The sequence below is a fragment of the Ctenopharyngodon idella genome, chromosome 14, assembly GCF_019924925.1.
Source record: "Ctenopharyngodon idella isolate HZGC_01 chromosome 14, HZGC01, whole genome shotgun sequence".
Taxonomy (NCBI): domain Eukaryota; kingdom Metazoa; phylum Chordata; class Actinopteri; order Cypriniformes; family Xenocyprididae; genus Ctenopharyngodon; species Ctenopharyngodon idella.
Window position 1 is genome coordinate 1,581,296 of NC_067233.1, and position 26,147 is coordinate 1,607,442.

General features: G+C 39.2%; 1 protein-coding gene and 1 long non-coding RNA gene across 3 annotated transcripts in view; both read left to right on the plus strand.

Moving 5' to 3' along the window:
* Positions 1 to 26,147, plus strand: part of neurl1b (neuralized E3 ubiquitin protein ligase 1B) — a 39,967-nt gene that overhangs the window by 2,847 nt on the left and 10,973 nt on the right. Inside the window, exon 1 of one of the 2 annotated variants that reach the window (XM_051860587.1) lies at positions 17,649 to 18,151. The exons of the other annotated variant lie outside the window; for it this stretch is intronic. Coding sequence (XP_051716547.1) covers positions 18,121 to 18,151 — 31 coding nt within the window. The 5' untranslated portion in view covers positions 17,649 to 18,120. Of the gene's footprint in view, positions 1 to 17,648; positions 18,152 to 26,147 lie in introns of those variants that run through there. 2 annotated transcript variants of the gene reach the window in all.
* LOC127494590 (uncharacterized) lies at positions 19,452 to 21,915 on the plus strand. The gene is made up of 2 exons (XR_007924916.1): positions 19,452 to 20,889; positions 21,209 to 21,915. It is a non-coding gene; the product is annotated as an uncharacterized LOC127494590 (long non-coding RNA).

Here is a 26,147-nt window from a genome sequence, read left to right on the forward strand (position 1 = left end):
GTAGCAGCTATTGTATGATCGCCAAGCAAACAGTCACATAGTTTAGTGAGGATTAACACATCCTAGATCAGGGGTCATGAAAGTGTCATACAGTGAGTGTTAAAGAACAGACATCATTGTAGACAGCACAAATGTGCAAACAATGCATGGAAGAGCCTCCCTACGATCCTAAAAATAAAGGTTCCAAAAGGGTTTTTTTGCAGTGATGCCATAGAAGAACCATTTTTTCTTCGTATGAAGAACATTATAAACATCTAAAGAACCTTTTGTGCAACTGAAAGGTTTTTTGGATGTTATAAGTTCTTCATGGATCCATCGATGCACATGCACTACTGACCTAACAAAGATTTGACTCCACCCATTCAGAAAAAAAAAAATCATGTTCAAGACTCTGCAATTTTCTTTTCAGTTCCAAACAGTAAAGCTTTTGTGAAAAGCGACATTCACAATGACAGAGATTTGCAAGGGGCAAAGCAAATAGAAGTGTTGTCGAATTCATGCAAATGCACAGGGATGCAACTTTCCTGTGGAATTGGGCTACTTTAACACTGTTGCCGCGGGTTGTTTTTCATGTCCGCGGGTTGAAGCGACCCCAAATAACATGATACTGAATGAGAATTTTACCAGGGGAACCCCGCCAAAAATGTGGATTTTACCCACCGGAACGCGATTTTTACCGGGGGACCCCCTGAAACACGATTGGGCTAGTTTTGATTAGCAATTGGGCAGGTTTTGTTGTGAAAACCTGGCAACCTTGCAGTGCAGATACATTTTAAGAATTTAAAGATTGCTTCATTCAAAAACCTGGCTTCTAATTTAGAAACCTCAGTAAATAATAGCTGATAATAAGGAAAGCACTTATATTATAGAACACTTTTTTTCAATGGTCGTGGTACAAAAAGGATCAAATCTTAATGTAGATAATCACATCTAAACAAGACTTTTTTTAAAAGTCAACATAAAACAGCATACATAGCCTTTGATAAAGAGATAGTTCACCCAAAAATGTTCAGCACTTACTCAACATTTGCTCATCCTCAAGTAGTTCCAAACCTGTATCAATTTCTTTGTTCTGCTGAACACCAAATATGATATTTGGAAGAATGTCACTGACCAAACAGATCTCGCCCCCCATAGTATTTATTTTTCCTACTATGGTAGTTAATGGGGGCCGAGATCTGTTTCGCTATGATGCCAGCCATTCTCTTGCATTACTTTAGATAATAGTGGGTCAACAAATGGGTCAAACCTCAATAATAACAACAACAGTTTGCAGTCACTTTCTGTTAATTAGGCCATGTTGACTTTGACTTGGCAGCGCTTCATTTTTTCCTCATTTTGTTATGTTACAGCCTTATTCCAAAAGGGATTAAATTCATTATTTTCCTCAAAATTCTACAAATAATACCTCATAATGACATGATGTGAAAGAAGCTTGTTTGAAATATTTGCAAATTTTATATATATATATAAAAACACATGTACATAAGTATTCACAGCCTTTGCTCAGTACTTTGTTGAAGCACCTTTGGCACCAATTACAGCCTCAAGTCTTTTTGAGTATGATGCTACAAGTTTGGCACACCTCAAGGACATTCACAGAGTTGTCCCGTAGCCACTCCTTTGTTATCTTGGCTGTGTGCTTAGGGTCTTTGTCCTGTTGGAAGATGAACCGTCGCCCCAGTCTGATGTCCAGAGCGCTCTGGAGCAGGTTTTCATCAAGGATGTCTCTGTACATTGCTGCATTCATCTTTCCCTCGATCCTGACTAGCCTCCCAGTTCCTGCCGCTGAAGAACATCCCCACAGCATGATGCTGCCGCCACCATGCTTCACTGTAGGGATGGCATTGGCCAGGTGATGAGCGGTGCTTGGTTTCCTCCAGACATGACATTTGTCATTCAGGCCAAAGAATTCAATCTTTGTTTCATCAGACCAGAGAATTTTGTTTCTCATGGTCTGAGAGTCCTCCGGGTGCCTTTTGGCAAACTCCAGGGTGAGGAGTGGCTTCCGTCTGGCCACTCTACCATACAGGCCTGATTGGTGGAGTGCTGCAGAGATGGTTGTTCTTCTGGAAGGTTCTCCTCTCTCCACAGAGAAACGCTGGAGCTCTGTCAGAGTGACCATCGGGTTCTTGGTCACCTTGCTGACTAAGGCCCTTCTCCCCCGATCACTCAGTTTGGCCGGGAGGCCCGCTCTAGGAAGAGTCCTTGTAGTTCCAAACTTCTTCCATTTACGGATGATGGAGGCCACTGTGCTCATTGGGACCTTCAATGCTGCAGAAATTTTTCTGTACCCTTCCCCAGATCTGTAATCCTGTCTCAGAAGTCTACAGACAATTCCTTGGACTTCATGGCTTGGTTTGTGCTCTGACATGCACTGTTAACTGTGGGACCTTATATAGACAGGTGTGTGCCTTTCCAAATCATGTCCAATCAACTGAATTTACCACAGGTGGACTCCAATCAATTTGTAGAAACATCTCAAGGATGATCAGTGGAAACAGGATGCACCTGAGCTCAATTTTAAGTGTCATGACAAAGGCTGTGAATACTTATGTACATGTGATTTTTTTTCGTTTTTTATTTTTAATAAATTTGCAAAGATTTCAAACAAACTTCTCTCGCGTTGTCATTATGGGGTATTGTTTGTAGAATTTTGAGGAAAGTAATGAATTTAATCCCTTTTGGAATAAGGCTGTAACATAACAAAATGTGGAAAAAGTGAAGTGCTGTGAATACTTTCCGGATGCACTGTATCTTAGACTTCACTCTTGTCAAAATGCATTTGTTCTTCAGCTGTCCTTGCGTTCCTTAACTAAAACAGAGTGAGGACACAGTCATAGCACACGTTCAGTTGAATATCATTCAGGGCAGCTGGTTTGTCCCAGTTAGTGAGTATAAAGTCAAGCATATGGCAGCGTGGCTTACTGTGCTTGAAGCTTGTTGTTAATAATGTAAAACGATCCTTTGAGATATGAGATACCCTTAAACAGAGGAAGTTCCCATATTTACAGCTTCTTAAAATAGCCCCTGCGCACAGCACTTGGCATGTATCAGTGTCCCGCTCTGAAGCGAGGGGCCCAGAGTTTTCCCACACATGGCTGAAACTGATGTCATGGTGAGCAGCGAAAAACTGAAGGGAAGAGGGGCATGTATGCACGGATGTTGGGCCCGGGCAGAGGAGCAAAAGGTGGCCAGAAACTCTGAGAAACCAAAGGCTCATTTCCCCTCATCATTTAACCAGTCTGCTGGGGAAACCATTACGTAATGCAAAAGAAACCATTACCCTGCTATTAACACCCTGTCAGCCTTTCATCTTTGCAGTTTTGATGGGAAAATTGTGTTTTTTTTCTCAGTGGGTGGACTCGCTACATTTATACCTGTTGATGTAGTCTCCCTGTATGGTAGTCTCCCTGTATGGTGGATCTTTCCTCAACAAAACACTCTGTGTGTTATTTAATTCTCCATATTTCACATACATGTACTGTAATATTATGGCTTGGCAGTATGATAGCAGAAATGTGTCATCTGATAGAAATGCTGCTGTACCATTTAACCGCAGCAGGACTGATTTACACCAACCAGGCATAACATTATGACCACCTTCCTAATATTGTGTTGGTCCCCTTTTGCTGCCAAAACAGCCCTGACCCGTCGAGGCATGGACTCCACTAGACCCCTGAAGGTGTGCTGTGGTGTCTGTAGATGTTAGCAGCAGATCCTTTAAGTCCTATAAGTTGTGAGGTGGAGCCTCCATGGATCGGACTTGTTTGTTCAGCACATCCCACAGATTCCCTGGGGAATTTGGAGGCCAAGTCAACACCTCAAACTCGTGCTCCTCAAACCATTTTTGCTTTGTGGCAGGAGCATTATCCTTCTGAAAGAGGCCACAGCCACCAGAGAATACCGTTTCCATGAAAGGGTGTACATGGTCTGCAACAATGCTTAGGTAGGTGGTACGTGTCAAAGTAACATTCACATGGATGGCAGGACCACCTTCTTCCATTGCTTTGTGGTCCAGTTCTGATGTGCCCACTGTTGGCGCTTTCAGCGGTGGACAGGGGTCAGCATGGGCACCCTGACTGGTCTGTGATGTACGATGCACTGTGTATTCTGACACCTTTCTATCAGAACCAGCATTAACTTCTTGAGCAATTTGATCTACAGTAGCTCGTCTGTTGGATTAGACCACACGGGCCAGCCTTCGCTCCCCACATGCATCAATGAGCCTTGGCCGCACATGACCCTGTTGCTGGTTCACCACTTTTCCTTCCTTTTGATAGATACTGACCACTGCAGACCGGGAACTCCCCACAAGAGCTGCAGTTTTGGAAATGCTCTGACCCATGGTATAATGGTATATAAAAAACAGTATCTGTGATGGCCTGGCCATCTGTCTGAGCTGTTTTCCCTGCCTGAGACACTGGGATAGGCTCCAGCATACCTGTGACTCTACAAAGGACAAGCGGTTTGGAGAATGGATGGGATGGATGGATATTGCGATATATACAGTATATACTGTCACTGTGTTATGAATATATATATGATTTTGGTTATTTCACCCATCCTAATACAAAAGTTGGTGTTGAAATGTTCCTCTGAATAGTCCAATATCTACGTGACTAGCATGACTTGGAAGCAAGGTTCTGAAATGGGGAAAACAGAGCGCTGTATCTAAATAGATCCTTCCTCTGCCTTTTTTGTGTTTGAAAAAGTCCCCTTCACAATACTTTTGTGTTAGGGAGGAACACTTCAAGATGGTGCCAAAATAAGCAGATTTAATCGCAAGAAAACAAGCAAGCTATCTTCAGACTTCCACTGCTGCACATGCCGCAGCTGTTTCAGCGAGTCATGCGACAGTGATGTGCCTTGGAAACCGGCAAAACATTAACGCTGACATGCACGATCCTATTGTTGGCCACTACAGCCATTGTGTTCCCCTCTCCAGGAGGCTCGTTCTACGAATAGGTTTTACAAGTATTGGTTACAAAGCCATATGCTAGTTGTCTGTTTTGAATCAAGTAGTACTGTAAATGCTCTCTAAAAATCAATCTGTGTAAGAAAGATAAGGTAAAAAAGTATAGTCAATGCCAAAGATGAGTTTCAGTTTTTGTCTCATTGTATCAACCCAGGCTCATTGGAAAAAAACAGAATATGGCAACATATCTGCAGAATTAAATTACGTTGCTTCTTGCATGTTTACTTACAAATAGTCAGTGAGTTGCACTAAAAGCGTGTTCAGTGTTATCCAAAACAGTTGAATGTGATTTATGGTACGTCCAGTGAGTATTCCTAAAAGGTTAAACTCTATCGCGTTTTAAAAAAGCATACAACCTACACTAAATCCGACCTTAAAACTAACCGATAGTGTTAACAAAAACAAACATGAGATGCAACTATGCCATTTTAGCTGCTTCCTTGAGCTCTTTTATTGTGAATTGTGTTTCACAGGACTCAATGCAATGCTGTACCAGGTGAGCTGCTGAGTAAGTTTACTACATTAGATAGGCCACATATGGAGCTGGTTACGGGATGCAAAGTCAAAATGTATTTGTTTACAAATCATGTACTATGGTAAAAGGGTTTTGAGGTCATAACATATTGTGTAAAGAACCGATAAGTCTTTATTAATTGATAATCTGCCCCTGTAATCATAATTTGTTTGAAAAGGAATAAAAGTTGTTGGTGTTTTACTGCCTCTAGTGTTCATTTCAGCTGGAAACTGCAGTGAATTGTATGTATAGGGGTGTTTTTGAAGTTTTGCCAAAATGTAGGTAGCGGCATCTTTTTACAGTGAGCCTGAGTTGCATTTCACTGTTGTCCTCATTTAAGATGAACGAGTGCAAAATCACAAAAATCACTATACTTTTGCAAAGTAGAGCCTTTGTTAGGGTGTTAGCAATGTGAATTGTTTTTCTACAGGGTTTGGACAATGAAACTGAAAAGCCTAATTTTAGACCACAATAATTTATTAGTATGGTTTAGGACTTCCTTTCGCAGCCAAATACAGCATTAATTCATCTTGGGAATGACAGATAAAAGTCCTTCACAGTGGCCAAAGGGATTTTTGAGCCATTCCTCTTCCAGAAAAGTGGCCAGGTCACTATGTGATGCTGGTGGAGGAAAAAGTTTTCTGACTTGCTCATACAAAACACCCCAAAGTGGCTCAAAAATATTTAGATCATTTAGACTGTGGGCCATGGGAGATGTTCAACTTTACTTTCATGTTCATCAAACCACTCTGTCACAAGTCTTGCTGTGTGTATTGGTGCATTATTATGCTGATACATGGCACCTCCTTCAGGGTATAATGTTTGAACCACATGGTCCTCCAGAATGGTTCGTTAGTCCTTGGCAAGCACAGTAGGGAACGTCATGATATTGCAAGCCAAACCATCACTGATCCACCCCCTGCTTCACTCTGGGCAGCAACAGTCTGGTTGTTCAGCCTCTTTGGGGCTTCTCCACACTGTAACTCCCACGGATGTGGGAAAGACAGTGAAAGTGGACTCACCAGAGAACAATACATGTGTCACATTGTCCACAGCCCAAGATTTCCTCTTTTGGTACCATTGAAATGAATGCTTGGCATTGGCACGAGTGACCATAGGTTTGGCTATAGCAGCCCGACCATGAATATTGATTCCCAACAAAGTTTTGGTGGAAACAGGAGAGTCGATGTGTGCATTTAATTCATCTGTGAGTTTTGGCAGCTGTGGTTTTTTGGGTGCAATCTGGGTTAGTACCTGGACATCCCTTTTAGACAGCTTCCTCTTGCATCGACAGTTACTCCTGTTGGATGTAGTTTGTCGTCCTATGTGCCGACATTACCCTGGACACCATAGCTCTCAATACACCACAAAGACTTGCTGTCCTGGTCACAGATGAGCCAGCAAGACACACACAAACAATTTGTCCTCTTTTGAACTCTGATATGCCTCCCATTATGTTGGTGGATAGCAATATTTTATGTACTGCTGTGCTATTGCCCTGCGAATTCAATCTTCACACTCGGCTCTTACTGATGGAATGTAAAATCAGTGAAGATTGGCCACCAGGCTGCGCATGTATAGGAGTGAAACCTCCAACACTATTTTGGCCAGTGTTTCAGTTTCATTGTCCAACCCCTACTTGTTATTGTTTGGACAAACAGGTTCATTAGAGTCCCAGTATGTACACTCTTCAGGAAATGAAGCCTGCAAGGCTGGCTCCTAGTACAACAAACCAAGAAAGTACAAGTCATGACACATATCACCTTAATTGAGAGAAAATTAAATGCCAATAAAAACTGACACGAGACTGTTTTAACTGCCAGTAACTGGTGCCGTAACTGCCAGTAAATGGGGCCGTATCTCACAGTGCCATTTACTGGCAGTTACGGCACCAGTTACTGGCAGTTAAAACTCTCTAATATCAGTGAATGTTATATGAACTGATTCAGCCATTAGTAGAATGAGATCTCTCACACACTTAGGAACAAGACCAGCAGTTATACATCCTTCATGCCTGAAACCCAAGGTCAACAAACAACATTCAAATGGGTGCTTTAGCCCAAAAATATCCTGCAATGTCTCTTTCCCATGGAGAGTGGTATGGCCCACCTCCCCAATGGGCCCCAGTGCTCTGGTGACAGCTCTCGGGGTGTTGTTAACCTTGTGCAGGAGAGGTGACATGAGGCCCCGCGGGCCAGTTTGGAGTTGCTTTAAAGGGTATTAAAATAGCATTCAAAGGACAGAACAGCTGTGTTATCTAGGGCTTCCGAGATAAATACTGTACATCTGTAACTAATGACATCACTGTGCTGTGGATGCTTTAGTTTATACAACATTAAACATTCATAAGCTAATTGTTCTATTGTTATAAGTTAATAAAAAACAGCCTATTGACACGTACGTTGAAACAAAGGGATTAAACCAGGGATAGCAGGACAGCGGCTCTCCAGGACCGACGTTTAAACCTGCAGTATAACTAAAATATCAGACTCACCTTTCATTAATCTCAAATTCACATGGCTCCCATTAAAACTTATGATGTGTAAGCCCTATTTAGAACACATGGCTACATTCCATTGGCTTTCAAAAGCGGTATTCTCTGGAATACAGCATTGTGTTATATTAGTAGGAGGGGAATTACCATCAGTCCTTTGTCATCAAGAAGGACGGGATTTGCTTGTACCTCTTTACATATGCAAAACTGATGTAGTACAGCTTTTCCTTAGAGAAATTAGTAAATTAAAGACATGTGATCTGTTTTCCACCAAGGATGTCATTTGTTATTTATGCTGGTTCCCACGTTAACCACCCTTTGACCTCAAGATATCAGATGCTGTGGTTTATGCTTGTTGTTGTTGGTGTCTATGTCTCACTGAAAAAGCAACTCAGATGAAAACATCCAAGGACATAGACATGCATGCTTTCTCCACATCAACAATGAATCCAATGTTTTTGCTTTGTAGGAATTTGATCCACTGAGTTTTTTTTAATTATCTGTAAAAAAAAAAAAAAAAAAAAAAAAAAAGTCACTGCAATGAAGCATTTGTGTCTGGGATCCATATGCGCATACCAACTGATCGCTTGTACTCACTACATTTAGAAATCACTGACAGCTCTCTCATGTAGCACCACATTAAAGTAATACAGATATGAATGAATTACCAAATACAGAATTGAATTGATGTGTCATCACACGTGTACGCATTAGAGCTGCACGATTAATCGTTAATTAAAAGATCGCAATCTCAATTCAGACACCCACGTGATCTTAAATGTCAATGATTCGGCTCTGTCTGTTAAACTTTTGACAAGTACGATCACAGCGAAGATTCAGATATGAAACAGCTTTTCAACCACACAGTATCATTATTTCTGCCTTACAATAATTCAGATTATCACAGAAGTACTGGATAAAAGTTTATAGTTCGGATATAAACACTGATGTCTATGGTAGCGATCAAAATAGAGTAAATTACCTTTTGAAAGTAACATGATGCTTCAAATAACGATTGTATCAATTACATTGTTACACCAGTAGGTGGCGACAAGTGACTGTTAAAAAATGTATTTGTCATTGAATCATTCATTCAAGAGATTCGTTCAAAAAATGCTGATTCATCTATTAATGAAACAAGTGAAGTCTTTATGAGTGAGTTATTGAATCATTCATTCAAGAGATTTGTTCAAAAGCGCTGATTTATCCAGTAATAGGGGTTATGCGCAATCTAACTTCTGTATTCTGTAAAACAGATCAGATCGCTTCCGGTTTAGGTCTTTTGTATGTGCTTCATGAAAAAATTAGCTGTTTTATTCAAGATAACTTAAAAGTAGTGAGCAAAGAAGAGTCCCCCACATATGCAGATTGATGTTTAAAAGCTTTTTTCATTCTTCTTCGTCACCCTAACGTTTAGATATTTAATAGAATAAAACACTTATAACAATGTGAACTAGGTAGTTTCGCTGTTAACCTTAAAAGTCCATAGATATGCCATCAGTTCATACTGCTGTTAGCACTTTCTCTGACAAGCGGATGCAATAAGACAAGTTTTCCGGTTTGGTCATGTGACATTCGACATATACCCTATGAAACAAGTGAAGTATTTATGAGTGAGTCATTGAATCATTCATTCCAGAGATTCATTCAAAAACGCTTATTCATCCAGTAATGAAACAAATGAAGTCTTTATGAGTGAGTCATTGAATCATTCATTTAAGAGATTTGTTCAAAAATGCTGATTTATCGATTAATGAAACAAGTGACATCTTTATGATTGACTCATTGAATCATTCATTCAGGAGATTTGTTCAAAAGCGCTGATTCATCCAGTAATAAAACAAGTGAAGTCTTAATGAGTGAGTCATTGAATCATTCAAGAGATTTGTTCAAAAGCGCTGATTCATCCAGGAATGAAAAAAGTGAAGTATTTATAAGTGAGTCATTGAATCATTTATTCAAGCGATTCATTCAAAAACGCTGATTTTGTTCAATTGTCTATTCAGAATCGTGAGAGAATTGATCCCTATTTTAAACAAAAAATAGTGATTCTCAATTTATCCAGAATCGTTCATCTCTAATTTGTGTGTATATTGGCTATTTAGCACTAGCTTTAAATGCAGCCCATCCAATCAGATTTCAGAGTGTGTTCAATTTAAATTGTCCCATAGTAACCAGTGTTCATTGGTTATGTAATATCTTCACCATCACTAGGTGGTCTGCCACACTTAGACTGTTCTACCAGATTCGGGTCAGTTATGTGTTCCTCTACATGGAAAAAGACCTCTCTTGGAAAAAGACTACTTTGGGAGGGTCATTAAATATTCCTTTGGTATTTGACCCTTGTTGACCTCAGGGGTTTGTCAGGCAGGTCGACCTCTGTTGTCAAGGTTCACACTATCTTCTGTCTGTTTATGTGTTGCGGCACTTTAGAGAACATGACACTCAGAAACCTCCCACCGTTTGCCAAATGAACCTCTGATACTCTACAAACACGTAACTTGAAATTTAAGACCTCAAGGACTGAATTTTGGGCATATTTGGGTAAATGCCAGTTTTGCCAGTCTGGATATGTAAAGCGGTTTACCAGCGGATATCCATTGGATGTACAATCTGTTACATCATGGTACTCTGAGTTAAAAAGGTCGGTTGCTTCATCATCTTTCTCAGTGTGATTGTGTACTAGCACTTACTTTCCTGTACTTCAGTTTACATCTCAAATATTCAACATTGTATTTCTAATCTTGCATTGGTTTTTAAAACTCGTGGCTAATCTGAACTTTTAATTTCTTTGTAATCAAGGCATTAAAACTGTACTTCTCTACAGTAGGACAAATTTTGTAATTGGCATCCATTCGCCATATCTTATGTTGACCTTGAATGCCCAAGTACAAGAATGATGACAGTTGCTATAAGGATAATGCTATTCAGTCCCTCTGGTAGTTGTAGTATAGTGAAAATAGGGTGAGGTAAGATACAAGTGATCTATATGGAGGGGAATAAAAATGATAGTGTGGTTAGAAACTATAGTGGCCCTGTCTTAACCTCAACCGTAACAGGATCTGGAGAATTGACGTCTTGTGATTCATTTAAAGGGCATATTTTGAGAGTCTAGAACAGCATTTCCCCCAAATTAGGCTGTAAATGTTAATGATGTGATGTGGCTAAAATAAACTTTAAAAGAAAAACTTGTTTGATGTTTACCACTAAACCAACCCCACCACAATACTGTTTTAGATTATAGTTAAATGATGGCATATCTGCACATCTGCTTTTTGAATAGACTTGTAGTTTCAGTAGATCAAAATAAGAATAGATAGTTACTTTAATATCTAGTCCACAAATGGCTTCCAGGTCATGTCATCATAGCTTTAGCAGCATAACCATTGATGTCAGTTGGTCTGTTGTTGGTCTGACTGCTTTCATTGACAAAATGAAGTATAATATAGTACATCCATAATGATTATACTTATTCAAAATGTAAAATCTTTTCCTTTCTGGAGAATGAATCCAAAATATTGATGACTCATCTTGCACTCGAGGCCGTATCCAATAAAAGGCACTTTGAGAAGTTCCATCTCTCTAATACAACCTGCCTCTAGCAGTAGCAAATAGCAAGTAAAAAAGTTCATTGCTGTGAAACGAATGGCTTTTAGCTATTTAAGAAGCAGATGAGCCCATTTCCCGTCCGAATTTTCAGTTTAAATTTGAAATTTAAAACATAGGAAAGAAACTGGACTTGCCAAGCCTTTTCACTGGGTCTATAATAAAACTTAAGGAATAACAATAAAATAAAAGACTAAAAACAAGCTGTTTAAAACAGTATTATTGAGTGCTGCAGTCATGACGTCAAAATCCGACTAATTCGCCACCGTGTCCCTCAGAATTTTCCTATGGGTTTTTATCATGTGTTTGTTTTTAGTAATAGTTTTAGTAAAATAAGGTCTGTGGTAAACATAAGTTGATGATACTTGAACATTTTGTTCTACAAAGTAAACTACACACACTCACAACCCAAACGCTCTCATCTAGTTACTTATTACATACATTTTTTAAATAAGCATGAGTTTCAAAATTACCATTTTCGATATGGGTGTGTACAATTTACGTTGTAGAACAAAGCGACCAAGTATCATCAAGTTATGTTGTATTACAAACTTTATTTTACTCTTAAATTGAAAAACAAACAAAAAAAACTCTATTATAAAAACCCATAAGAAAATCTTGATGGATCCAGTGGCGAATTAGTCTTCCGAGTTCTGACGTCACGACTCTATTAATCCTGTGGGGCATAATAGCAGAGCTGAGGAAATTTTTATTATATATTATTATATTATAAATCATGACTGTTGTATTTTGCACATGCGTTTAATAAAACCGTTCGGCCCACTTAGACAGTGGTTATGACTCATTTTGCCATTAGATCTGTGAGTTTGGCTTTGGACAAGATTCCCATGCTGCTCAGACAACCACATGCAGTTCTCCCAGTTGGCCATCTGCTTAGCATTTCTTCAGTGTTTTGAAACTTGACGGGAATTAGAGTACTGCTAATGTAACACTTCGCAGTCCAAGGACTAGTCACTCCACCGCATGGCAGCAATTCTGATGCCATTGTCCAAGTCTTACCTCACAGTGTGACAAGAACATAATGCTTCTACTCTGGCAAAAGAGCTCTGTTCTGGGGGTAACTTTGATATTATGCGCCATTTTCCTGCACATTTAAAGTGGTCATGAATATGCAAAATCAAAATGCCTTGATCTTTTGACATATAAGAGGTCTTTGTACCATTAAAACATCCTGCAAGTTTCAGAACTTAAAGGATCAGTCCACTTTCAAATTAAAATTTCCTGATAATTTACTCACCCCCCATGTCATCCAAGATGTCCATGTCCTTCTTTCTTCAGTCAAAAAGAAATTAAGGTTTTTGATGAAAACATTCCAGGACTGGAATTAAAAAAAAAAAAAAAAAAAGGTTTATAAACACAAATGATCGCCTCGCAATTGCTTCCGCCAGACCACACTTCCGTATTCTTCAAAAAGCTTACGCTGTATGTCCTACACCTTCCCTATTCAACTTACGGAACGAACGCGGCGCCAGTTCCGTTTTTTCCGTAAGTAGAATAGATAAAGCATAGGACATACATTCCTCGTCTGGTATCATTTAAAGCCCTTTGAAGCTGCACTGAAACTGTAATTTTGACCTTCAACCGTTTGGGGTCAATTGAAGTCCACTAAAAGGAGAATAATCCTAATTTCTTTTTGACTGAAGAAAGAAGGACATGGACATCTTGGATGACATGGGGGTGAGTAAATTATCAGGAAATTTGAATTTGAAAATGGACTAATCCTTTAAAACATCCTCCTCATTATAAACAAAGCATTTATTTAATCAAGCTCCAAAAAACAGCTTGTTTTGATATTGCAGGATCTGTGATGTCACACGAGCAAATACATTTGATGAGTTAAAGTAATGCAAAAACATACTGTATGTTGCAGTGACTTATTGATCATATCATTTTTTCTTGTACAAATATATTCTCCTGCCAAATAACGTCCTGCCTTTCCAGAACTGTCTGGTCGAGATGTTATTTCATGCATATTCTTTTTGTCGAGTCACATTGGCCTGATTGTCATCCCTGACCATGCCGACGGCTGCCAGCGACACATGAAATCAGACTGACAGATTTGTGTTAGCTGTTCCTAGAGGAGAGGGGACTCTGACAATAATGTCCAGAAAAAGGTTTGTAGACTGAGGTGCTGTCAAGACTGATGCGATCATGTTGTTTTTCTTTGCATGCCAATTTTAAACTTAGTGAAATTAATTAATAAATGAAGGCATGAACATGACTGAAGGCGAATCTCAATAAAAGTCATTCATCCCCAAAATCAAAAGAATTAAATTATATTTTGCTCAAAGTAAATGAAGCATATTTTTATGTATTTTTATTTTTAGTATTTGCAACAGGAGCTGAATGTATGCATTGCAAGACATCATTCTATCCCAAACAAAGAGCTTTTATGCTTTTATTCATGTGATGTTTTGTTTACAGTCTCCGCCTCAAACATTCTTCCTGTGTAATCACAGTTATTGCTGCATTTCCTTCTAGATCCATGACAAATGTTTCATGAGAATTTCATTGTGCATTGTCCCTGCCTTAGTTTACATATGCTGTGGAGGGTCAGCAATCTGTTACAGAGGAATATATTCATATACTGTTAAAGGGTCATGACGTGGATTTATTTAATATATTCCTTCAGGTTCACTTATAATGTTAAAGTTTTTTGCACACACACACATTTCCACACACACCTTCATTCTGACCCTCTGTCTTTAGGGCACTGCCCCTTTAAAACTTGTCAGTAAACGGCCACTGTTATGATTGGCTAACGTCCTTGCATAGGAAACAGTATCAACGCCCACTCATGTGTCAACCAAATTTTCTCTCCATTACACTGAGCCATGATTACAAAATCTGCAGTCAAATGCTCCGTATCAGCGTAGACAGCGTCAGTGATTATAATGGCTTCAGAAACCGAACGCACATCTGTACGCTGTATCAGCGTAGACAGCGTCAGTGATTATAATGACTTCAGAAACTGAACGCACATCTGTATACTGTATCAGCGTAGACAGCGTCAGTGATTATAATGACTTCAGAAACTGAACGCACATCTGTATACTGTATCAGCGTAGACAGCGTCAGTGATTATAATGACTTCAGAAACTGAACGCACATCTGTATACTGTATCAGCGTAGACAGCGTCAGTGATTATAATGGCTTCTATTTCCTTTTGACACGACGCTCACATCCGGTGTAGGCAATTGTCAGCCGTTAAGCGTCTGAATGCCCTATGGTAACAGTGGGTGGGGTCTGTGGTGTAATGTTGTATAACTATTTGTCAGTGTCTTGCTCTGGAGGTGGGCCTATGCAAATATTTTTGACCAAGTGACATCACAAATCCCACAGTATCCAAACAAGCTGTTTTTGGAGCTAAATGCTTTGTTTATAATGAGGAGGATGTTTTAAACTCTGAAACTTGCAGGATGTTTTAATGGTACAAAGACCTTTTATATGTCAAAAGATCAAGGCAAATTTGATTTCACAAGAAATATGTTAAACTTTAAATATAATAAACTGCATTTCAACCAAAACCTGCAACATTTATATTACAATGTAATAGCTTTAATATTGAAGTACATTTCGATGTAGATTGCATTATGTGAAACCATGATTTTCTTAGAAATAGCTGACATTCCAAAGCCAGACATGCCTTAATAATCCCACAGCATTTCTTTGACATCTACAACTGTACTTTTTGTCCTAAATTTGCTAGATCATAAGAGTCTTACCACATCAACCGTAGCTAAAACTTTGTAGGCATTGCCGTTTTGAAATTATTTCACATGCATGAATATGGAATGACCGTGGGCCTTGTTACTGTCTGAACAGAACAGTCACTCTAGGTGACGTACTGTGCATAATGTGAGCATAACCTCTCCTGAGAAGATCTGGGGCAGATTTAATAGCGTTTGGCTTGTGGCCGGCAATCATGGGCTAGGTCTGTTTGGACAAGACTCCTCAGAGACAGCTACAGCTCACAAGACAGGAAGCAGCTTGCATGGATCCCAGCGGTCAAGGTTGTGAGGAGATAGAATGGGGGTTGGGGTAGAGAGGGGATTTCCTCATAAGGGCTTGTCATTTTCAAAAAATACCCACAATTATTCTGTAGCCATGAAATATTTAGTAATCTGTTTTTCATCCTGTATTTTGTATTTGAAGTGCTTTGAAATTCGCTGGTCTGCCTGATTGCTATCGCTGGAATGAAACATACAAAGTTTACATTACATTTGAATAACAATTTCTGGAGAAAAGGGAAATGATGTAAATGCAGGACGTGCAAACAAAAAGTTTAGTTCTTAAGAACCAGGTGATTTACATCAAACAAGTAATCTTCTGTTAACCTTCTCAGAGCTTTTGTATATAGTATATTTAATTATTTGAATCAAATAAGCTTGACCCACATCTATAGATATTTATTTAGTCACTTACAATCAGGGTTGCCAGGTCTGCGTTACAAAATTAGCCCAATGACTACATCCCAAATATCAAAAATCAAAATATGCCATACCCTAAAATGCATTATGGTGAATGTTATATAAAATGAAAACCACTGTCATAGTGATTATAATCGGGTCATTGACGAATAAGGTTTTTAAAAGTGTAAAAAAAAAACCATAATGGAGATATAATTAATTTTGAAGATTTATTAAGTGTTAACAATGAGATTTTATGGTTTTTATAATCAATTAACCATATTTTACAATATGGACAAAATTTGTCACCAAAAAAGTCATTCTGTTTAACCAAAATTTAAATGCTGAATGACGATATTTTCAAACAATGCTAACAGGCTGATATCTAGCTAGCTAACAAAAGGACAATCAAACATTTTATATTTAGTACAAGTTTTTAAAATATTACAACATTTTCCATGTTTTATAGCGGTTGTACCGAATGACCTGATGTTTCATGCGTATGAGCAAGTTTGAATTTTTCAAATAGCTTAAGAGAGAGTTAGTTACTTTGATTCACGACCATGTGGTCCTTTGCAGGTGTCTGAATGATGTCACATCCTGTCACATGATACTGACACATGATCCAAAACGGTCCCTTTATTTTGGTTACTCCGAATGACGTCAATGAAGTTCATTTTCCCGGACATTATTTCTCATAACAAAGCAACGACTTCTACACATAATTTTAATACTATGTTGATATATGATGTTATAAAATCATGCCAGAATAAAAAATATATACATTTATTACATTTTAAGATATTTTAATCACAAATGAAATTGGCATTTGGACGGTTAAACCGAATGACCTTTTGACACTTTAAAATACCTTTATATGTAGCAAATTATAATTATAACCTTTTGAGTTCAGTAAAAGAGATCTAGCTGTACTACTTTACATACTTTCGATTTCATATCTTTGTTTTTTTTTTATTATTATTAAGGCCTTTGGACAAAAAAATGACCCGTCACGTCATTGACCCAAACACAAAGGTTCTCTACCAGTGGCTCTACTTCACAAAACTTAACAACTAGCACAGTTTTATCATTGAGTACAAGCATTTCAATCAAATATAGTCATGCAGTAGGTCAAAACTTTAACCTGCTGGGGGGAAAAATCAACCCATGGTGGCGACAGTTTATAAGTAGCTCAATTCTGTGGGAAAAAAGCAGACTTGGCAACCCTGTTTACAAAAAATATCATGACAATAGCCTAGCCTACCATGATTTTTGGACATGCATAATAGTGATACCATGTTATTCTTTGATGTTCCTTGGAGTACAATGTGAATAAGTACCAAGATATATAACATATTTTGTGTGATTTCCCCTACGTAAGGAAATGTCAAATTATTATTATTATTATTTAAAGCTGAAAATTCTAGTTTGTTGCATAATGGTGTAATTTTTGATCTATGCACAAACGCGCCAGTCAGGACGTCTTTGGTCCTTGCGTCGCGTCTCGCGCCATGAGCGTTGCCGCGTATCAAGTTATAAATAGTTCAACTTGCAAAAGACCCGCATTCACAGCTGTTTTGAACTCCAAACCGCGTCACGTGTAGGGGGTCGTACAAGATACATAGGATATGCACACATGCGCCGTTGCGTTGCGTCCCGCTGTTTCTATCAGCGTCTCGCGCCAATAGCGTTGCGTTTTAAGACGCGCGTCAAGTTAAAAATAGTTTAGCTTTTAAAAAATGCTTCTTGAGATCCCCCACGCTTTACGAATCGACGTCGCGCACTAGCAATGTCGCCCGTTTTGTTGATTATATCAGGAGCGTTGTAGATGGTCGCGTCGCGTCCAGTGTACATGGGTTGTAGGATGATGAGGCGTGGGGAGGGTTCGGCTGGCCAATGCGCCAATAGACGCCAATGGCTTGAAAAGCCGCTTCTGTGCGCATGATAGTATGAAGACGCTGAGACTCTCAGACGCGTAGAGATTTCACACAGCTGTGATTGCGAAAATATTCCGTATATCTGATAATAAATGGACGGACCAGGAGCAGAAGCATTCGCGGTCCACTTGTCACCGAGGGAGAGCAATTATTGGAAATAATGGGGAATACAACACCCAAACCACTGATAGGTAAGAGATGGCTTGGTTGTCCATTGGTTGACATGTCATGCAACAGAAATCAGAAGCATGTTTGTCTGATTTAATGTGGATAGATATGTTTAATATCTTGATTTCTTGTGCAAATATCACTCATGTATACAAGCTTCTGAGCTAAATTGGGATGACAGTGTGCGCTGCGTAGGAGTGAGAAGATGACGGGTGATGTTCAAGTTATCCAGAGACCCTGCAAATGTGATTCAATCTAATTCATTCATGTTTTTATATTCTTTTTTTGTTGTTGTTTGCTTATTTGACTATATATGCGTTCAATAGAGAAGATGATTATATCTCTAATGACAGATGGGCTACTTATTATCCCTCATTAAAGGGAGTAGAAGAGCTCATGCTGATGATAAACTGCAGTTGTGCAGAATTTCCCCATTTCTCTGGGTTGAATTCTATGTTTGTTCTATACACTCCTCGATCTCCTAGATTGAATGTTCACAGAGTGTGCCTCAAGCACACCATATGGACACACAGCTTCCATTTAAAGCATAGATTTACTCTTCTAGGTCAGTGTAAGTTTAAATAATTCCATTCTATGGGATTTCGTTACCTGAAGTGAACTTCATCTTCCTGCAGTTAAAATATATGCTTAGTATACAGACGGGTTCAAAAGTCTTGAGGACACATTGACCGTTTCGGAAAATATGTTAAAACAAAGATAATTTCCAATGAAAATTGAATAAAGAAATAATCGAGAATGTAGGTTACTAATCACATAAGAAAATTTGTGATGTTGAAAAACACACACAAAAAAAAACACAATTTGGGCTGGATAAATATAGGACAGAACATTTTACGCAGCGAATTGCGTTGATTCATTTCTAGCTTTTTTTTTCTTACTTCATACATGAATTAATGTTTACGGATTAACTTAAATCCTCTCCACTTTTTTAAAATACTCCACACAACCACTAGTTTGCATGATAATTCCTTTATTTTTCGATCATATTTTATAGTATAGCATATTTATAATACATATCGCCTACATTTAAACTCATTTTTTAATGCTTCTAATATTTAACAAATATTAGAAGCAAAAAATTAAACATTTAGAAGTAATTCAAGTGTAATTGACCAGTCTCTGTTGTCCTGTTTCCAATGTAACGGCGCTGGATCTCGTGCCGGAGATGACTCGCGTTCGGCGGGGGAACTGATGACTTCAGACCGCCGCCTGCGTTTCACTCGTAGCCGAAAAATGCTGTGACTGACTCCATAACCTGTCCATAAATAATCAGTGTACAATTCTGAGGACATATTTTAACATCCTAAATATTTATATTCTGTATCTTTTTGAATTAAAACATCATAAAATGTTATTCAAGGCATCAGGCGTTTCCATCACGCGAAAAGACCGACGCGACACTCGTTTAGGTGACTCACATCGCTCCCCTGTATGTTGCTTTGCATAAAATTAAACGATATACAGAACAATAACAAATTTTAGATAAAATAAAATGTACACAAACCTGTATTTTACCGAAGACATGCACCAATTTGACAGAGCTGCACCGCTCTCTCCTGAAGAGGGCGCAAAAAGCCCGCAATAAATAACTCAACCCCTGGGTTGTTACGTCTGACCCAGGATCTGGGTAACACAAAAACTACCCAAACGCTGGGTTGTTATGTCTGACCCAGGATCTGACTGACACAAAAACTACCCAAACGCTGGGTTGTTACGTCTGACCCAGGATCTGAGTAACACAAAAACTACCCAAACGCTGGGTTGTTACGTTTGACCCAGGATCTGAGTAACACAAAAACTACCCAAACTCTGGGTTGTTACGTTTGACCCAGGATCTGGGTAACACAAAAACTACCCAAACGCTGGGTTGTTACGTCTGACCCAGGATCTGAGTAACACAAAAACTACCCAAACGCTGGGTTGTTACGTCTGACCCAGGATCTGGGTAACACAAAAACTACCCAAACGCTGGGTTGTTACGTCTGACCCAGGATCTGGGTAACACAAAAACTACCCAAACACTGGGTTGTTACGTCTGACCCAGGATCTGGGTAACACAAAAACTACCCAAACGCTGGGTTGTTATGTCTGACCCAGGATCTGACTGACACAAAAACTACCCAAACGCTGGGTTGTTACGTCTGACCCAGGATCTGAGTAACACAAAAACTACCCAAACGCTGGGTTGTTACGTCTGACCCAGGATCTGACTGACACAAAAACTACCCAAACGCTGGGTTGTTACGTCTGACCCAGGATCTGAGTAACACAAAAACTACCCAAACGCTGGGTTGTTACGTTTGACCCAGGATCTGGGTAACACAAAAACTACCCAAACTCTGGGTTGTTACGTCTGACCCAGGATCTGAGTAACACAAAAACTACCCAAACGCTGGGTTGTTACGTCTGACCCAGGATCTGAGTAACACAAAAACTACCCAAACGCTGGGTTGTTACGTCTGACCCAGGATCTGGGTAACACAAAAACTACCCAAACGCTGGGTTGTTACGTTTGACCCAGGATCTGAGTAACACAAAAACTACCCAAACACTGGGTTGTTACGTCTGACCCAGGATCTGGGTAACACAAAAACTACCCAAACGCTGGGTTGTTACGTTTGACCCAGGATCTGAGTAACACAAAAACTACCCAAACACTGGGTTGTTACATCTGACCCAGGATCTGGGTAACACAAAAACTACCCAAACACTGGGTTGTTACGTCTGACCCAGGATCTGGGTAACACAAAAACTACCCAAACGCTGGGTTGTTACGTCTGACCCAGGATCTGAGTAACACAAAAACTACCCAAACGCTGGGTTGTTACGTTTGACCCAGGATCTGGGTAACACAAAAACTACCCAAACTCTGGGTTGTTACGTCTGACCCAGGATCTGAGTAACACAAAAACTACCCAAACGCTGGGTTGTTACGTCTGACCCAGGATCTGAGTAACACAAAAACTACCCAAACGCTGGGTTGTTACGTCTGACCCAGGATCTGGGTAACACAAAAACTACCCAAACGCTGGGTTGTTACGTTTGACCCAGGATCTGAGTAACACAAAAACTACCCAAACACTGGGTTGTTACGTCTGACCCAGGATCTGAGTAACACAAAAACTACCCAAACTCTGGGTTGTTACGTCTGACCCAGGATCTGGTAACACAAAAACTACCCAAACTCTGGGTTGTTACGTCTGACCCAGGATCTGGTAACACAAAAACTACCCAAACTCTGGGTTGTTACGTCTGACCCAGGATCTGAGTAACACAAAAACTACCCAAACTCTGGGTTGTTACGTCTGACCCAGGATCTGGTAACACAAAAACTACCCAAACACTGGGTTGTTATGTCTGACCCAGGATCTGGTAACACAAAAACTACCCAAACTCTGGGTTGTTATGTCTGACCCAGGATCTGGTAACACAAAAACTACCCAAACACTGGGTTGTTACGTCTGACCCAGGATCTGAGTAACACAAAAACTACCCAAACGCTGGGTTGTTACGTCTGACCCAGGATCTGGTAACACAAAAACTACCCAAACTCTGGGTTGTTACGTCTGACCCAGGATCTGGTAACACAAAAACTACCCAAACTCTGGGTTGTTACGTCTGACCCAGGATCTGGTAACACAAAAACTACCCAAACGCTGGGTTGTTACGTCTGACCCAGGATCTGGGTAACACAAAAACTACCCAAACGCTGGGTTGTTACGTCTGACCCAGGATCTGGGTAACACAAAAACTACCCAAACGCTGGGTTGTTATGTTTGACCCAGGATCTGGGTAACACAAAAACTACCCAAACACTGGGTTGTTACGTCTGACCCAGGATCTGGTAACACAAAAACTACCCAAACTCTGGGTTGTTACGTCTGACCCAGGATCTGAGTAACACAAAAACTACCCAAACTCTGGGTTGTTACGTCTGACCCAGGATCTGGTAACACAAAAACTACCCAAACACTGGGTTGTTACGTCTGACCCAGGATCTGGTAACACAAAAACTACCCAAACTCTGGGTTGTTACGTCTGACCCAGGATCTGGTAACACAAAAACTACCCAAATGCTGGGTTGTTACGTCTGACCCAGGATCTGGGTAACACAAAAACTACCCAAATGCTGGGTTGTTACGTCTGACCCAGGATCTGGTAACACAAAAACTACCCAAACGCTGGGTTGTTACGTCTGACCCAGGATCTGGGTAATACAAAAACTACCAAACGCTGGAAAAATAACCCCCAAAAATGACCCAAAAGGCTCAACCCAGGACTTGGGTAGAAGACATAACCCAAGATTTTTCAGTGTTTGTATGTTCTTGCTCCATTGAAGCACAAGATGATGATCATCAAACCAAATATTAAGACATTTAGAAGTTAATGTTAATTTTTCACTCAACTTGTTGTGCGGAAAATATAATTTGTAAACAAAGCAGTGTATCCGATAAGAAAAGAATGCAAAAGAATTTTCATAAGTGGTCTCAGCTTTGAGCTTTTATGAAGAAAGTAGGTTTAATGAGATATTTAATTGGTAGATTCTACATTATAAATAAAGTTGATCAAGCACCATGTGCATGCATATGGAAAGGTTAGGAACGAGTCATGATGTGATTGAGTGGCGGTGCTGGAGTTCTGCTGCTCATTGAACCCAACAGAATATTCTTTGTTTTCATATTCACAAATAAAGCTCTATCTGGTATCCATTATTTCTCATTGTGTGCTCATTCCCCACCCTAGTAATCAGTTCTGCCTAGAGCGGTTGCTTTAACAGCACAATGTACTGAATGCATACATAACTAACATGGCTGCATCTATTGAAAGGTATGATGAATGATTTATTTTTAGGCAATGGTGAACTTGTGTCTTCAGTCTGGTTTAATGTGCTTGAATGCATGGCTTGGCATACAGTGCAAAGCTGTAAATCAGCTCAACTCAGAAACCCACCATGATTGGGTGTGTGGGACACAGTGCTGGATCAGGTCACTGTACGTTTTTTGGAACAGTCTGGAAACACATGAATGTTTTCATCTTGGTGTTTTCATCACTCTTTTCATTTTGGCGATTTAATAGATGTACACTGGATCACATGAATGTTGGTAAACATCTTAGTCAATCAATTAGATGTTTTTGCCCAACTGGATCACATGAATATTGGTAAACATCTTAGTCAAAGAAAGGCCGTAAATTCAAGATTTATTCTTCAGACATTTTACAAAGCAGGGTTCAGATCTGAGGCCTGACTATATGAGTTAGCACATAAAACAACTAAAATGACTATTGCATGACCAAATAATTTCAGTTTTCTTATCTCGCATAATATATATGTGATGACTTTGGGGTAGTTGTAATCGAGTTAATGAAAAATGGTGCAATTTGGCTTAAAAGCTATATGCATCTAGACAACAGGCGAGAATCAAGAATCAGGACACAGATATGGTCAATAAGCTTTGTGGCAATATGCAGTTCTGTCATACTGAAATGCTGTTGTTTTTGCTTTTACCAAATATATAGGAAAACTTCAACACCCATAATGCCCTGGGCATGTTGCCATCCAAGGCCACTCCCACCAGTCTGCAATGGATATGCTTGACCAGAGTCAAATACTGCCTTGCTTTAGTAGGAAATACTTCTTAGCAAACTTTTAGTCATAATGGTGTAAAATGGTGGAACAATTCAAGAATTCAAAGAGTAAACTTTTAGTTAGTTTTGGTTTCAGTGAAGGATCCAGAGTGTTGTAGGCAAAGGCTAAAGACTGCAAAGAAGCGTAAATACGGAGAGAATGCCGCGACAGAAAATCTGAATAACCTCCATGTTTGTAGTCAATATTTCAAACTGGATGACAATGAACACAGTGTTTTAGGCCAAATGGAGGGGAAAAAACAAAGAAACTGCCGTTCCATCAGCTCCGCCTGAAGCAAAACGTCATCGTGTACAGGTAATAAAGTTGTTACCATAGTGATCCATACCATAATGCTGTTTAAAGAGTAGACAATTATCAGTGATAAACCTATTCTTACAATAACAGTTCTGTTAATAACCGACTGTCGATCCGGCAGGGATACAAAAATGCTGAACAATCTGTAGTTTTTACGAAAGGCCTGGAGCATTTTGCGTCATCCGGTGGAGTTTTGCTGACAAATAAACGTGAATTTCTCGGTCCAGGTGACACAGTTGTTTCAGTCATGGACTTTTAGTTTGTATTGATTGGATCCCTGTTTTATTTCCTTTGTTCTTTCTGTTTCCACTTAGTTAGTTTCCATGGTTACTAATTTGTTTCACCTGTGTCTGATTTAGTTCTGTGTTTTCTTTTCAGTTGTCTTTGTTCAGTATTGTTAGGAAATTAAGAGCTGCAGTTTGGATCCACCTCTCCTCTTCTTGCTACAGCTACGTTATTTAACTTCAGAATTCTAAATCTAACAACCTGTGGATAAAATAACTGATAAAAAGTAGTGTTATTTTTTTGTTAATTTTGCGCTGCCAACGTCAACTTGTCTATGCTGGCAAGTAATCATGGTATAAGAGGGATAATCACACTGGTGTGCATTAAAGTCAAAGTTGCTGGGTTAAACACAACCCAAATTGGGTTGAAAATGGACAAACCCAGTGATTGGGTTAAATATTTGTCCAGCTTGCTGAGCAGTTTTATTTAACCCAACTATTGTTTAAAAATGACTATATGTCTGGATTAAAATGAACCCAAAATAGGTTGGAAATTAAAAATCAGACACATAATTACTAGAGGCAACAATAATAATGTTTTTGTTTAATTATTATTCATTAAACTTATTAATAAATGTTCAATTATTAAACATATTAATAAATGCTAATTTCCAACATATTTTGGGTTCATTTTTAGCAAACAATACAGTAATTTTTTTTAACAATAGTTGGGTTAAATAAAACTACCCAGCAGGTTGGACAAACATTTAACCCAATCGCTGGGTTTGTCCATTTTCAACCCAACTGGGGTTGTTTTTAACCCAGCATTTTTTGCGTATAAATACTTTTTATAAATATCCATTCAAAACTCACTGAAAGCCTTTTTTTTTTTACTATTTTTTTAAAAGTATTTTTACTATTTTAAATTTTTTGGTCTTTACATGTGTTGCCCTTTCCCTGTTCAGCTGTATGAGGCCTGTGATATACTGTTTGTATGTGAACAACAGAGCTGTATAGACTCTTGTGATAAGAGTCTAGGAACTGGACAGTGGCATTGTCATTATCCACAGCTCCGATTGGATAGCATAAGCCTATATTTGGAAGCCACGAAAAAACACGCTCTGCTTCACAAGTGTCGTTTATGGCTCTCACCTCTCCTAAGCCTATACACAAATCAGTGGAGAGCTCTTTTAATCACAGTCTGTGAGGAGGTGACTGTATTTTATGACTTCTGCCTTCGATCTGTTGATGAAAGACACTCCAGGCCTGCCGTTCTGACCCGTCCACAGACTCGAGCATGAATGAATGGAAAGTACTTATCAAATGCATTCCATGCCTCTGTTACACTTACAATGTCTTTTCTGTCAAGGAACACGAAGCACGTCACGTTGCTTGTTTGCAATGTGTTTTTTAAATGCAACACTTATATATCACCTAGAGACAATGAAAATGCTAATCATAATAACAGTGTGCTGCGTACATCCTCATGAAGAATTCCAATAACTGTGACACACCCTGACAGAATAAAACAACAGATGCTGCATGTTTCTCTGCTGTGTTTAATGGCAGTTTTATGCCTTAAATGCAATTAGATATAATGCTTAACTTGGGAAATGTGGCATCACTGATTGTCTGTACACAGATTAGAGCAAATCGGTACATAGACAGTAGTTTAGGCAAGATAGTACCATGAGTAAAATGTAAAATTAAACACTACTGTGCAACTAAGAAGTACTTGTCTTATAATACTGTTATTTTCCCTTTTTATTTAATAAATCTCCCAAGAAAAAAAATCAGTGTCGACTCCGGTTTGAACAATGTAAGGCTGAACAG